At 39.1% G+C, this 16,068-nt stretch overlaps 1 protein-coding gene across 1 annotated transcript in view; it reads left to right on the forward strand.

Annotated features, from left to right (window-relative positions):
- LOC106527772 (plexin-A2) overlaps nucleotides 1-16,068 on the forward strand; it is a gene marked incomplete at its 5' end in the record, with an annotated part of 281,724 nt that overhangs the window by 146,790 nt on the left and 118,866 nt on the right. Inside the window, 3 exon segments of the mRNA XM_014022759.1 lie at nucleotides 3,250-3,373; nucleotides 10,045-10,198; nucleotides 15,019-15,115. Of these exon segments, the coding sequence (XP_013878213.1) occupies nucleotides 3,250-3,373; nucleotides 10,045-10,198; nucleotides 15,019-15,115 (375 nt within the window).

The following is a 16,068-nucleotide window of genomic DNA, read 5'->3' on the forward strand; positions in this document are numbered from 1 at the left end:
GTTCAGCAGGGGGAATATGAGGAAGGCAGGATTTTAGTCAACACTCTGTGGCGTGCTCTTCAACTAATGAGGGAGGCAAAGGGTCAGCTTCTAACCACACAAAGATAATGACCAGCTCCAGAAACCATAGCAACGCAGTCATCCTCCTGCATTCCTCCTCCACCCCTGCCACCTCGCTGGGCTTACATCTTACGTCCCCCCGCCAAAAATAAATAAATAAATAAATAAAAAAATCTACAAAAAAACTCACTTTGAGGAAAATCAATGCAGAGCTTTTTGTCCTTTAATAACAACCCAGACTCTGCATCTGTAGCCATACAGCCTGCAGACATGCATAAAACATGGAGCTGCAGCCCACACCTCAAAGCACATTAAGTATAATTTTCTGCTCCTATTGTGGACAGAAAAAAAAATGCCACGTCGCCAACAGGGTAACACCTCACCTTTGAAAGGTGTACTAATTTCAGCTTGTGAAAACGCAAGGGAACAGCGAGAGCAGATAATGGAGAGCAAAACGTGAGCTAAACGTAGCTGGGATGGAGTCAAACATGTGAAATGAAAGACGGAAAATAGTTTTTCGTAAGTCACCTTCAAAGTGTAGACAATTCATTATATATTTCCGAGCAGTAAAACAGGAAATCAGTGCTACACTTTGGAGCACTGATTGTGCGTGTGCGGCYGTGTGTGGACGTGGAAGCCCGTTTATGTGAGTCTGCTTGAACTTCTGACAACATAATTACACATGAAGGCTCTGGATGAAGATGTAGCTTAGAGTCTGTCAGTGTGAGAGTATGTGGTTAAGAAGCATGATATGAGCATCAACACACACACACACACACACACACACACACACACACACACACAGAGTTGTAATAGTACATTAGCACCGTGGACAGCGGCTGACCCATCAGTGTCCAATTAGAGCTGCTGTGACCAGTCAGCCAGTTAGCCAAACGTAGCGACTACTGGCTCGACTGAAGACAGAGAGAGTTTGGTTCAACAGGAGAGGAGACACTCAGTTTTAATGGGGAGTAGGAGGCCAGGTTTTAATGAGGGATGTGATGGTGTCGTTTGGTACTTCAGATCATGTCTGGCTATTAAAATTTCCTAGGAGTAAGTGTCTTCTGATTTGTTCAAGTTATGTCCCTGAATTTATTCAGCTATTTACAAAGATATTCTGTCTGCATTACATTTTTTTCTTTGAGTTTTATGCATTAATAGTTTGGTGTAATATTTTACCCACTGGTGGCTTCAGAGCTGCTCTTGATAATCAAGAAGTTATGCCTTTTCAGAAGCAAAACTTTTATAAAACCCATGAGGTTGTATTTCCTTGAAACTGCATCTTGCTAATGGGAAGTTCATCATTTCACATCTGCTTTTGCAGACAAACATGGTTTCAGTAAGCAAAAGCTCTAGTGCTTTAAATGTATAGTCCAGGCATAGAGCTGCCACAAACGATTTTTTATAATCGATTAATCACCGATTATTTTTTTCAGTCGACTAATCAGATCATACGTTAACTGAATATAAAACATACAGCTTATCGCGTCAGAATGCAGCTGCTATTATATAACCATAGTTAGATTTTAGCTATATGCTAACTAAAAATAATTGCGTGGAAGGCAAGTTCTGCCTTGCAGATATTGCATTGCACAGGTTTCTCTTTCATTTTCTTAAAATGATCCCACACTTTTGAGCTCTGTTGTCAGGTAGCCATGATACCAGAGCCTGTCTGTATAATGTCTTGTGACGTCCACGGCCTACCCCAGTTACCACTACTGTGCATGTGTGTCAAGGACAGAAAGGCAGATGTGGCAGTGGAAGGTGTCAAAGCAGTTTGGAGAGAAAAACAAAGTTAAGAACAAAACAACCCAGAAAACGATTTATCGATTATTAAATTAGTCATCAGTCGTCGATTAATCGACTAATCGTGGCAGCCCTATCCAGGCATTATTATTATTGTTAAATTTAGTTGATAGGGACAGACGCACGATAACACAGAGAAACTAACAGCAGCCCTATGCCTGTTTCATAGTGCTTATAGCGTGAGCTAATTTACTCCACTTTTCTCTAGATGGACTTTTATGAACGGTATATCTTAGATACTTCTAAGAAGTGGAATCATAAGATAATAGAAAGTAATAGAAGTGACAATTTACACATTATTAACTATAACCTTACTTGTTAGAGATAGCTCTTTGAATGGCCTCACTTCAGAGAAAAGGAGCTAGGCCTGTCTGACGCAGCCAATAACAAAGTGGGTTGCTTCCATCTTAAAAAAAAAACTCCATTCTCAAACTTCATAGTGATTCAGGCAAACTCTGTTTTATGAACCTGTACATCAACCATTTTTATTTGACATRATTATTTATATAGAGTTATTTGGTTATTTGCCAGAGGAAATATTAGCAGTAGCTAGTGCCTTCTGTATGCAGCTATCGGTAGCTGGTACTTCCACCATTTGCTCTTGAAAATAACAACAAAATTATACAAATACAGTGTGCATCTAAATTGACTTCAACAGAAAGGGTTAATAAAATAACATTTGCATATACTGCTATGAAAGTTTAGAGACTAGAACTATTTTAAGATGGCAACAATCCACTTTAGTCTTGTCTTTGGGCTCCTTGTTAGTTTGTTAGCTCTCTAGATCAGGTAAGATATTAAATATTTCTACTTTTTCCACAGAAACTCACCTTCAAATAGCTGAGCTGTTCCTTTAATAAAGAGAAAATACATGATTTTATGTGGCTAATAAAGACACCACAAAACATGAATAAATTTAAGTTGTCATTAAAAATAAATGCTAGTGATTGGTCTACATGTACTCAGGCAGAGGAGGGGGATGAATAGGTGGATGAAATGTGCGAGTGCTCACACTTTGTCTTGTCAAACATGGCATTAAAACACAGGCAGTCAGTGCTGTCATAAAACAGCCCTATTAGCATTGCATTGAAGAGATAATGAAGGGTTATTTTCTCCATTATTGGTCTTTTCCTTGTATTTTTTTTCCCATTCTGTAACAATCTCTCTTTTACCCCCACTTGAAATTGTTGAAAATTGATTTTATAATGACACTTATTTAACGTCTCTATTTTGAATATCTGTATATTTATTATATGCATGTGATTCCTCTAATTTTCTCTTTTATAACTTTGGTCTTGCTTACAAGGTGCACATTCTTACTTTAACTCACATGCATATTTGTGTTAAATCAGCATTTTGTGTCCGTTCTCCTCCTCTGTTCAGATGCTCTCAGAAGAATCGGTGCGAGCGTGCAGATGAGCCGTATCGTTTCGCTGCATCTCTCAACCAGTGTGTGAAGGCCACTGTCTACCCAGACAGCATCGCAGTGTCAGAGCCAAGCGTTCCTGTAAGTTTTCACATACACACTGAAAATACACAAAAAATGTCCTTACAAACTAAAAAAAAAAAAAAACATCTACCACCATATTTCCTTTTTAATGAGCCAAAAAAGAAAAAAAAATCATGTACGCCTGATTGGGGYTGATGTATAAACATTAGATGGGAGGTTTATACGGGGCTCCATGTGGGTGTTTTAGGCATACATATGCTCACTTGTTACAGAGCAGTGGATATGTGTGCCAAAACATGTTTGTGTGGGAGGGTGTGTAGGTGGTAAAGTTGCCCGGGTGCAGCAGAGTACAGTACGTTATTTCCACATAGACGAAGGATAAACGGGCAGAGATCATTAGTGAACGCTGAGATGAAGTCTCTTCATCTTCTGCAGAAGCTCTGACATGTACTCTGACTTTACAAACCCACACTGGCAAAGGTCATTTTACACTCATCTTTCATTTTTTTCCCACTTGATTTGTTTACAGTAAGKTTTAGAAAGTTACAAGATGTAAAATTAATGTGGACTCACATGGCAAGCTCTCTTCCTAGAGTGGCTGTCTTGAAGGTTTTCAAGAGATTTCTCACAAGTTTAATCCAAGCTGACAAAGTGCTTGTGATGCACTGGCAACTCCAGGGTCTTGTGCAATGACGCATGTTCACTGCAGCCAGAATGTATTTTAGACATCTGACGTCTCTCGCCCTCACGACCTCTTCCTCTCTTTCAAGTGTCATTATGATGCTGATTARGACTTTGTTGTGTTGTTCCAGGTGTTCAGATGCTACCTGATTTGTTCACACAGAACAGAACATGGTGGAACCATATGATTTTTAATATGGGTTTATAACAAACAAACTCTTGAATAAAAATTATGGATACTGAAACAGAGTCCATGTATCCAAGGGGAGCAAAGGACATTGCTAAAATATAATAAAAACTGTATGTAAATATGTACAGTTGAAACCAGAAGTAAAAAATTCTCAAATCAGTTGACTTGAGAGTAAAGGTGGTTTAAAATGTATATTTTTTTCTCATTAACCTCTACACCAGTCCTGATCATGTGTTTTGTGTGGTTACCAGTTTTAGTTATTTCTAGGTATTTGGTCTCCTATTTATACTTATTTTTCCAGGTTTTGACCTTGTTTAGATATTAGTTGTGTTTTGAGTGTTTCAGTTTGCTCTGTTTTCCTCCTGTGTCACTGTCATTCTTTACCTCGGTTCCTCTGGTTTCCCAGCACCTCACAGCTGTTCTTCATCTGCTCATCAAGCCCACATGCACTCACATTTTTATTTATTCATACTTATTTTCACTTCTTATTCTTTGTGTTCTACCTGTTGTTTTATTGCTCCTGTGCAATTTTCTGCCATCTTGTCAGCTTAACATAGCTTTTACATAGCTTTTTTATTAAAACTTGTAGTTTTTCTTTTTGTGTTTCTTCTGTTTTGGCTCTGCACTTTGGGTCCTCCATACCAGAACCTCCTAAAATTAATAACATGGAGACGAGAGTTTTGACAGCAGTTCACTTAGGTCTTCGACCCACTCATCAGTCCAGCCAGAATCGAACTGTATTTCTAAAAACTGTGGTTGTTCAATGAACTATTTACAAGTATATATTAGTTGTTTGTAACATTTTTGTAAAACCTCACATTAAAATGTGTAAACTATTTACATATTTAATGTTAAGTTATATCTTCTCAAAAAAAGTGCAAGAAATCCTGAGTCAGTAGCTGTTTACATACAGTATGTGCTGAACATACACAAGCAATACATACATCGATCCAGAGGTGTTTTGGCATGTCTCTGATGTTATAGTGGCATACTTTAATTGCTCGCATTACATGCCACTGTGTGAAGATGGTATACCACTTGTCAGAAAAAAAAAAAAAGCTTTTCAATAGCAGGAGCAGCATGATTGGCTGTCCAAACTTCACTTGTGATCAGACTGCCAAACTACACCTGATTGATGTTTATTATGGCCATTTAACACTAGAGTGACTTTATTAACAATGTTGTGCAACAAAATATGTTTGCATTTTATTCAAGCCAGTCAGTTTAATTGAGAGTTAAGGGTTGAGATATCTAACTAAATAGCCTTTATTGTATAACCCTTATATATGAGAGTGTAGCAGCTTAACAGTGTAGAATAAGCATTAGTGTGTATACTGTGAGAGGCTGATGCCAGCAGTGAATTGATGTGACTGTGTTACTGCTGTGGTGCCATAGACTCTTTGGCAAGCTGCTTTTGGCTGGTGATCTGACTGTAACATATGGAAATTTAAAGTCATCATATATTTTTAAACCTACGTTTCATATTTTAACATTATGGAGAATGTGGAACAGATGCACTGAGACTAGTAACCCTTTGTTGGTAATTGGAAACAGGCTTTTTGACACGTCTTCCTTTAAAAATGCAAATAGATTCAAATATCCCCTGGACAGATGTTTCGTCTCCACACAGGAAGTCAAGGAACTTGCCGTGTTATAAGTTGGAGACTCTTCTAAACAAGGTAGAGGCGTGTCAAACAGTATGGTTGGAATCAAGCTGTCACCATTTTGGTCAGAGTGGCACACACCAGCAGATGTTGGGAAAATATAGTCAGACAGAAACATATGAATTAGATTACTTTATATTTAGAATCTGTATCTAATTTGTTAATATATACCACTTACATGGATTATTTCAGATGGCCCTGTGATGGACCTGTGATCTGTCCACAGCCACCCCAGTTTGTACATTGACAGGATGATGATATTTTCTGATAACAAACTCATCCTGTGGCAGAGTGGTTAGGGTATTTGTCCTATAACCGATGGGTTGCCGATTCGATCCCCCATTCCTTCCATTGTTGTGTCCTTGGGTAAGACACTTCACCTACCTTGCCTACTGATGGTGGTTAGAGGGGCTGGTGACGCAGTATGGCAACCCCGCCTCTGTCAGTGTGTCCCATGGCAACTGTGGCTACAATGTACTGTAGCTTACCACCATTAGTGGGTGAATGTGTTAAATGTAAAGCACTTTAGGACTTGATAAAGCCTTACATAAGTTCAGTGCATTTATCCTGTGTTCATGCTTTTCTTCATCAACTCGTTCACAGTAGCTCCATATACATCAGGAAAACTGACTTTTGCTTCAATCTGCGCTCCTTATCATATTGCTCTATAAATAACATCAGCCACAGCATAAGGTACAGTTCCAACAAGAGTGTAACAAGAATGTAATTCATCTATAAGGATGTATTATTTGTTCATCGTGTCTCTGGTTAACAATCATTGTTTTTGCATCATTGACAGAGTCACAGTCTTGTCTCCAAGTATCACCAATGGACATGTAACTGCAGAACCATGTCAACGCTTGTCATGAAGTAGATGTGAATAGCTCACATTTTCCATTTGGTTTCATTATCTATGCATCTGAAWTTTTACATGGAATAAAGTGTATGCCAGGGTTTTGTATAAACACTCATTGTACATGGAAGAAGGACAAGCTGCAGGTTTCCTTTCAAATTTTAAAGGACCACTTGTGCTCTTATCYAAATGACTCTTCCTCTGTTGGAGGGTGTGATGGCCCATATGAAACACCTGGTTCCCCTCATGATGTGGTCCCTCCCCRCTTTTTTAAACAAATCTTTTCTATCAGTGGACAGATGGTTCTATTATAAATAGTAGCCAGTCCTCTGGTGCTGTCCCCATCAGCTTCAAACATGCAGTAGTGCAACCTTAGCTGAAGAAGCCTGGTCTTGACAACACTGTTTTAACAAACTTCATTCCTATCTCCAAGCTCCCATTTCTCTCTAAGATCTTAGAGAAAACTAKCTATACACTGTTAAAATAATTTCTTGATGAACATAATTTAAATATTTTTAATGATGTTTTCAAAGCAAGTGATAGTGGTGACAGTGTTGCTCTTTTCCTTCTCGACTTGACCTTTGATACTGTAGACACTGCACTCTGCTGAATCGTCTGTAGCAGTTAGTGGGCATTGGTGGAGGTGCCCTGGACTGGTTTAGGTCCTATTTGGCAGACAGGACTATGTCTGTTGGGCTTGGGGCTTGTGAATCCTCCACTGCTCCACTTTTAGATGAGGTCCCATAAGGTTCAGTACTGGGACCCCTGCTTTTCTCCCTGTACATGCTTCCCCTAGGATCTATCCTCAGAAAACATGGCATCACTTTTTATTCTTATGCTGATGACAGCCAGATGCACTGTATGTCCCTCTGAGGAAAAGTGATGCCTGCTCCCTAAAAACCCTGCTGTCATGTCTTGATGATGTTAAAGCCTGGTTGGCCCTGAACTTCTTAAATTTCAATGAGAAGAAAACGAAGGTGATTGTGTTTGGCCCTCGTGGCTCCTGTGTGTTCTGTTGATTTGGGTCCCTTGGCAGGCCATGTGAAGTCTACTGTTACAAATCTGGGTTTTAAGATGGATAGTAATTTTAAGTTGGACTGCCAAGTTAGTGCAGTAGTTCAGTCCAGCTTTTTTCACCTCAGGCAGCTTGTAAAGGTGAAGCCATTTCTTATACACCAGCACTTTGAAACAGCAATCCATGCCTTCATCACCTCTCAGCTGAATCACTGTAATGCACTTTATGTTGGAGTTAGCCAGTCCTCTCTTGCACGGCTCCAGTTGGCTCAGAACGCTGCTGCTTGTCGGCTAACTGGAATACATATGAGGGAGCACATTACACCTATTCTGGCTTCCCTCAGATGCTCCTTARAGTACAGAGGACTAAGCAAACTAAGAGGGGGTCAAGCATTTTCTGTTCCTCTTCTAGAATGAGCTACCCCTACATATCAGGCAGACCTCCTCATTGCCTGTTTTTAAAACAAATCTTAAAACTTTTTATTCACTGGCTTTTAACCTACCACGAGACCTTGGTCTGTTTTAGCTGTTTTTGTTTGTTTTTACTGTTGATTTGTTTTATTGTTTTTGGCCCCACAGTGGCCACAGTTTTAAAGCGGTTTATACAAAAAGCTAATTTGATTTGATTCCTCATGTCCAGAGCATGTTTCTTACTACAGTGATAATTTTCTGTTGTAACATTACAAATTGCAACAGAAATTTATCAACAGAAAAAGCTATTTGTGCATGATGTTTTAGCTTTATTCTGCTTATTTCGCCTTGTTGTCCACTTTTCAAAGAGCAGTTTATTCACATGCAAGCAAATAATAGTGTCTTTCATGTCAGCCGTGATTGTGACAGAGTCATTCCACCTTACCATTCTTAGAGACCATTTGCACAGTTTGCAAATTCCAGAAGGCCAGACAGCCGTCTCCATGACAACACAGCCTCCTCATGTGGGTACCAGGACATACAGAGAAATAGGGGGGAAAAAATTCAAATTACCCTTGCTAAAAATCTGCCACTAATTACGCTGGTGGCTGCCGAGCTGCAAAAAACACTCACCACTATCATCATAACCATCATCATCACTACCTTCATCACAATGATTATCATTATCAGAGAAGACAGAATGACAAAAAGACCAACAGCTTCATACCCAAAGTACAGTCTCTGTATGTTTGTGTGTGTGTGTGTATGAACAAATGTAAGACTGTTTATTTGTATACATGTGTCTGTCGATGATGAGAACTAATTAATGTGCGAGGTTACGTTGGAAATCTGAACTTGAACAAAAGACATTGATTGCTGTGTTTGCTGTAATCAAGGATCTCTCTAGCACCTCGAAGCGAAGCACCACAAACATGGGAAACGTAAACCAGGGGAAGACAAGAGGTCCTCAGCAAAAAAAAAAAAAAAAAAAGATAAATCAACCCTCCTCTAGATGGGTGTCAGAGGAAGGCAACTAACGAGGGAGGCAGTGTAGTCTCATGAAAGAGCTGCAGTTAAGCCTCTCAGCTGCCTCGGTGTCCCTGTAGCCCTGCAATGTTTAGCAAGAGGCAGATAAAACAAAGAGAAACTTCAAAAGCTGTGGCCCGAAAATAACAGCTAATGGAACAAGGCTGTGAAATGCCATGGTGATAATTATCCAGACTGCTTCTCTGAGCTGGAGAGCAGATCGTACGCACCCTGTGCAGAATACATCTATTTATTTATAGATAAAGCTGCTGAACAGTCCAGCCTCAATGTCACTGCTTCCCAGAAGATGACTTCAAAAGCTTGTATGAGCATTTTCATGTGTGTACTGTATAGCATATGCACTGGAAACATTGTATGTCTTGCACCTGCCTTTTCATGTAATTTCAAAGGCAGTGGGGAAAAAATACAAAAATATCCTTCACCTGCCTATACTGACTATTTTTAATATAATTTCCATACATACTGTGTTTTTAGTCATGGTTTTCCTATACAGCTCTGAAATTACAACTTCCAAGTGTAAGTATAGAGCATAAATGCAGTCCTGTTCCTCTCATTTGTTGGCTTTAAAGTCACAGAAACAACTCTTGGCAAAGCAGAATGGCAGCTTTGCCAACAGCAGTGTTCTTTTCTTCCTTCTGTTTGGCGCTCTAGACACAGTGGTTTTTTTTTTTAGAATTTATCTCAGACTTTCCCCAAAGATCTATCATTTAATATTAGTTCTTGATGCACAAAATCATTTATACCTGTTACTTTGGTCAATAAATAAATGTATCACTGCTAGAAAATGTGATATTACTTAATATTTACTGATCCTTGCCTGATATGTGATAATTGTTTTTGCTAATTATTTTTAATGTCCCATGTGCAGCTGCTGGTGAAGGTGACGGATGTTCCAGACCTTTCTGCAGGCATAACCTGCTCTTTTGGCAACTTGACAGAGATTGAAGGGCAAGTAAATGGCAATCAGATACTCTGCGTGTCTCCTGCTGCAAAGGATGTCCCCCTCATTCCCACTGACCAAGGTAGATCTACTTTAAACTGATTGTTTTGAATTTGTAGAAAAACTAAAGAGTTGTTTTCTTCTGTGTCTCAAAATCGAGGGTGTGGAGACGTAATTAAAATTCCAATATAAAGGGGAACTGAACATCTAAAACTCAAATCTTTTTTGAATATTTTTTTTTCTTTGCAGTGTGCTTAGATGCATTATCTAGTTATTTTAGGTTCTACTGCAGGCTAATACTGACACAGAGCAGCTGCAGGTGTGGAGATGCAATGACCAATGTGTTTTTTATGTTTGTTTGGACCCCAGAAAGAGTAGTCTCTACTGTGGTGGAAGCTAATGGGGATCATAAACAAATTTAAAAAATGGCTAAGGTATTTTAGCATCCCATGTCAACTCTTGTCTAAATTATCCACATCTTTCTGTCAATTTCTTTCTGAATTAACCCATCAGTGGTTTTAAAGTTACATTTGATTGGTTAAAAGGTGACCTAATATGGGGGAACTAGAACAAATTAGGATCCATCTGTGGGATATACAAAACATGTTCATTTGATTTAATTCACAAAATTAATCTCAGATAATGAAATTTCACATTTCAGTTCTGTCTGATCTGAGCTCTCTTCAGAACGTGCTGTTTTGCATAATTTTCTATGGAAACCCCCTCCCAACCTTTTGTTTACATTTGCTCCACCCACCGCCAAAAGTTTACTTTCAGTTTCTTTTCAGTGAAAAGTACTATTTTTTCCAAAGTAGTCCATGGTGAAATTATTTACACAAACTACATATTTCTTTGTTAATATTGCCATCAAAAATAAAATTAAATAAAAATAAAATTATGCCACACATCTCTGTTCTCCATGACTGTTCTAAAACAGCAGAACCGTTCTGTGAAGAAGTGGGCGGAGTCTCAGGAGTGGGAATGGGCTCAGGTTGGGGTGGGTTGGAGTACAGTTTGTGACATCACAAACCGTGGTGTTTGAAAACAGGTCACTTCAAGACACAAAAAATACATTTAATTATAGTAAAAATACCTCTGGGTGCATTTTTTKGTGCSTGGACTGTTTTTAGAAGCGGTACAGACCCAAATGTTAGTCAGTGATGTCAGTTAATGTTATCAGCTATTTCCAAACCCACAATTTAAATGTAGCTTAAAGCAGTTTTAGCATGGACACAGACCRATAGTTTTCACCCATATTACAAAAATACAGTATATGCTAATACCTTCTATTAAACTCATGGGAATTTTTCAAGTTATCTGGGAACATGCTAACTAAATGACACATATTTTCCATTTGCTTTTGCAGGTTATTTGTAGACAATATACTGTATATGATTACCATCTGCCATTTGACTGGTAATGTCTCATTTTCTCAAGCTAAAATGGCTGCATGGAGGCAAACTAAACACCCTGACTGAATAATAAATCGTATGCAGTGTGTGAAGATCACTGTGTGTTTTAGATGTGGTAATCCCCCGCCCCCTATGAGTAAATGACAGCTCTGTTTGCTTCGAGCTCCCGGACAGGGTAGAGCATCAGGCACTAATATGAATGTTCTCCCTCAGGTAAATGTCAACCGATCCTCCCGTTAAGCCTTTCCCCATCATCCAGATAGAAATTCATCCAGCTGTTTGCTGCTCTATCCATTCCCTCGGGGCCACTTCCTGCTGGCCTTCCTGCCATCATCTTCCCATCTTTTGGCCCTTGAGCAAGTCTTTCTTGACAGCATTGATCGTGCAGAGGTGATTTTTAAGGGAAAAAAATTGGAGGAGAGGAAATGATGACAAAAGAATGAGATGAAAACGTGTAAAAGAATGCCCAAAAAAGAACAGTAATAGGTGAGGAAAAAGAAGTCAGAAAAACACTGTGAACATTGGACTCGATGAAAAAAAAAACACTCTTTCCCACTAAGGGTGAAACTCCTGGAAGAGTTTTTGTTCAGACAGGAACTCTGTACCTTCTTGTCAGCTCCTGGAAGATTAGTGTAATACAGCTCTGCTATTTCGACTGGTGTGAAACAAACCTTGATTCCCAACAGGTGCTGCAGCGAGAACAGAACGAGGGTCAGTGAAGCCTCCTACTCCCTGATTTTGATTGTCTGATTAAAAACAACACGGCAGCATGACTAAAGTTTTCAAAGTTACATTTAAATAAACCATAACACTTTTTGAACAAATTCCTCTGAACAGATGAGATCAAAGTATAGCTGTTTACCAATATTGCACGGGGTCATTTTGTAGGGATGTTGACATTTCATCAGCAGCTGCTGCCATTTTCTTCCCAAACTGCTGTGACCAGATTTTGCAAGGCTGCTCGGTGCGTTTGCTTGTAATTTCCTCCTGCTTCGTYATTTCTACGAATTTCAACAAATCGGGCTGCCGTCAGGTAGTTAGCTACAGCCTCGTCTTCGAGTTTTTAATTTTTGTTTATGCGTTTTGAAGAGACAATTTTTTGAAGAGGATCAAAGTAAATCACCCGAGTTTTTCTAGTGACCCCTTAAAGAGATAAGCTGCCATGAAGAATGTTATTTTACCTGCCCTTGTTCCAAATTTGATAATGATTTGAAATGTCGAACTATGTTTTTTTAATCCGGAACAGCGCTTGTTGCAAAGTGTTTTGACGCTCGTCTTTGTCACTTGACACATTTAACACGCTGTCATTGGTTGAGGAGCTTTGTTTACAAAACAGATGTCCACATGGTTTTTAAATTGTTTTAATTTCCTTACTTTCTAAGACACATTAAGTTGATTTGATACTACAGTTTGCCTTGTAATGTTATTTTATACCTTTTCTGCTACTTTTGAATTGGCTACTATTAAGTTTTATTAGTTTTTTAGGATACAAGATGCTTCCTACAAAACCAGAATGGGAATCTTTTCCTAAAATTTCATGGCGATCTTGAACAGTGAGGAAGTTATGGGGAAAAATTAGAAAACAGCAAGGTGAAATGGTCACAAAGGCCCCATTGGTTCTGCTGTGAACTGCAGCAAGAAAACATGAGCTGATTTCACCTAAACAAATATCAATAACTTCCCTCATACTTCAGATAATCACATGATTTTGGTGTTATTTTGTATGGTTTGAAATGTTCTTTTGGAATCCGCTGTCAGATTTAATATTGGTGTAGGATTAAAAATTTATCCACATCCCTACATATTGAGGGAAAACAGCATGGCGGCACAAACACCACATACCAACTTTCAAGCACGTGGTTAAGGAGTGATGATTTGGACATGTTTTTCAGCTGACGTACCAGGTGACCGTGCAGCCAGTTAAGGGCCCAGCATACTCCTACCTAAGCGGAACAGTCAACTCCCGGTCATCTGGTTGCAAGACATTAATTTTTGCATGCAGCTTTTTCACTACTGGGAGGAGCAGTGGGAGGGCTCCTGGGAGACCCCTCCCACTGCTGTAAACATCACACCAAAGGTTTATTACCATTTGAATCTCAATTCTGAAATCAGTTGTTTGGCCACAAAACTGTACCAGATAAAGGACCATACTTGGGCAGATGGAAAAACCTCAATTAACAGAAGCTATGCTGCAAAGAAAAGTGGACCAAAAATCTTACCACAACCATGTGAGCAACACAGGAAATAACTACTTAGAGTTAGCTTTTTTCACGCACAGCTTTTCTATTTTTTGGCATTAAACTGACTGATGTTCCATCATTAATGCCTAAGTCTGAGTTTTAACCAGTGACGTGCGGTGAGCTTCATGGATGGTGAGGCACTAAGTTCATCTGAATATATGAACCCTACAGAACAACTTATTCACCTGGAAGAAGTTAATGAGTTATGTTTCATATCTCATATCAGTGTTCTTTACACAACCTGCATCTAATTTGATGCACATTTCATTAAAATGTTATTATGTCCTACCTTTACTTATAACTTAACTCCATGCACTGCTCAAAATATCCCACCCAGAGTCCAAATACTGTCACAAGTTGAAACATGGCAGGATGAAAAAGTTTCTCTCAGGACATCCACACAGTGTCCAACTGTTTCAGTTTAGCTTTAGTCTCAGCTGTGGTGTGGCTCTTATTTACCTGCTGCTTCCAAGTGCAGTTTAGAAAATAATGATATTTAAATATATAATCCTCCATTCTAAAAATCAAGTTTGGCAAGAGAGAAAAAAAATGGATCTCTGCTTCACTTTACCTTTTTTTACTTTGTAAACTGAAAGTTTACAAAACAAGGACCAAAAATGCTTGCTAACTGTAACTTTTTGTTTCTTCTTCTGCAACTAACCTCTGCTGCAGCTCATGCATTCTCTGAGCTCACGAGCGCCCCCTACTGAGGCTCACTTCCCCTCATGTCTTTTCTCAGCCGTTTCAGCTCACAGAACATGTTACAAAAATACATATTTAGTTAATAAACATTCAGAAAATTTTGCTGGCGACATTTAGAGATATTTTCTGTTCCCACTACATAACCTGCAGGATGATTGCACAATCCAAGTGGAGACAGAGTGGGGTTGAAAGGATTGCGCAATCTGGAGGTGGAGCTTGTGAGCCTCCCATGGTTTGTCTCGTCCTGTATCTGAACAGGAAATGAGGAAATTCAACGATTTTGAATAGTATAAATATTAAAAAGTGTGTTAATTGAAAATGTGTCTATAATACAAAGCATTATATAAATATGACAGTTTAATGTTTTTAATATTGTTTTTTCTTTCTAATTTCCCTTAGTGACCGAACGTCACAGGTTTTAACTTCTAAGATTTTTAAGGTTTAAGTTTTAGATTTAGGGCTAAAAATTTTTGTTAAGTTATTAGTTTACTGTCATCAGCTGAAATGGGACAAGTTTAATGTTTGATTTCTTGTCTTTTCTCTTTTAGATTGGTCAGGTGTTGAGCTGAGGCTCAATTCTAAAGAGACTGGTCAGATGCTCATTAGCACGGAGATCAAGTTTTACAACTGTAGTGTCCACCAGCTGTGAGTATCTCACTCTCTTTCTGAGTTCATTCAGTCATTGTCCAAAAACAACCCTTAACCTGCCAATCTAAAAATATCTTCAAGGAAAAACTAATCTCACAGGCTGATTACATGCTGTTCCTTGAGTGCTGTAGTTTCTGCATTGGTGTGCTAATGAAGCTTATTTCTCATATATGCTGATCTATGAAACTCTCAACATAACGAATGTTCGCATCACATTAGTTTGTAATTGATTGATGTTGAGTTAAATTCTTGGTTTGGAGATATTAGTGTCTCTAGTATCTATCTTCATCTTCTGCCACTTACCGTATGTATTTGGGTCATGGAGGTAACAGGTCTAGGAGAGAAATCCAGACCTCTCTGTCCCCAGCAACACTTTCCAGATTGTCCTGGGGAATAAGAAATATTCCCAGGTCAGAGAGAACATACAATTCCCCCTTCCCTGGGGTCTCCAACCAGTGGGATGGGCCTCTAAAGTGCAGTGTCCGGGAGGCATCCTTATCAGATGCCCAAACCACCTCAACTGACTCCTTTCAATTCAAAGGAGCTGTGTCATTAGAATCAGCATACCCCCGGATGACAGAGTTCATCACCCTGTCTCCAAGGATGAGTCCTGCTGCTCATTTCAGCTGGTTGTATCTGGTATCTCTTTCTTTTGGTCATGATCCATACCCCATGACCATAGGTGAGGGTTGGAATATAGACAGACCAGTAAACTGAGTGCTTTGTCTTTCAGTTCAGCTCTTTCTTTACCACGACTAACCAAAAACACACCCTCATTACTGAGGACAAGGCCCCAATTTGTCGATCCATCTCCCAGTCCATCCTCCAACTCTGTGGTGTTTATACAACTGTTCATATTATTGCACTCTGGCAGATTTTGTTTGTGTGAGATCCAAAGGCGACTGACTTGGGAAAATGAGGGAATGGTAGGAAGATGCTAATATATATAT

The sequence above is a fragment of the Austrofundulus limnaeus genome, unplaced genomic scaffold (genome assembly GCF_001266775.1).
Source record: "Austrofundulus limnaeus strain Quisiro unplaced genomic scaffold, Austrofundulus_limnaeus-1.0 Scaffold342, whole genome shotgun sequence".
Lineage (NCBI taxonomy): Eukaryota > Metazoa > Chordata > Actinopteri > Cyprinodontiformes > Rivulidae > Austrofundulus > Austrofundulus limnaeus.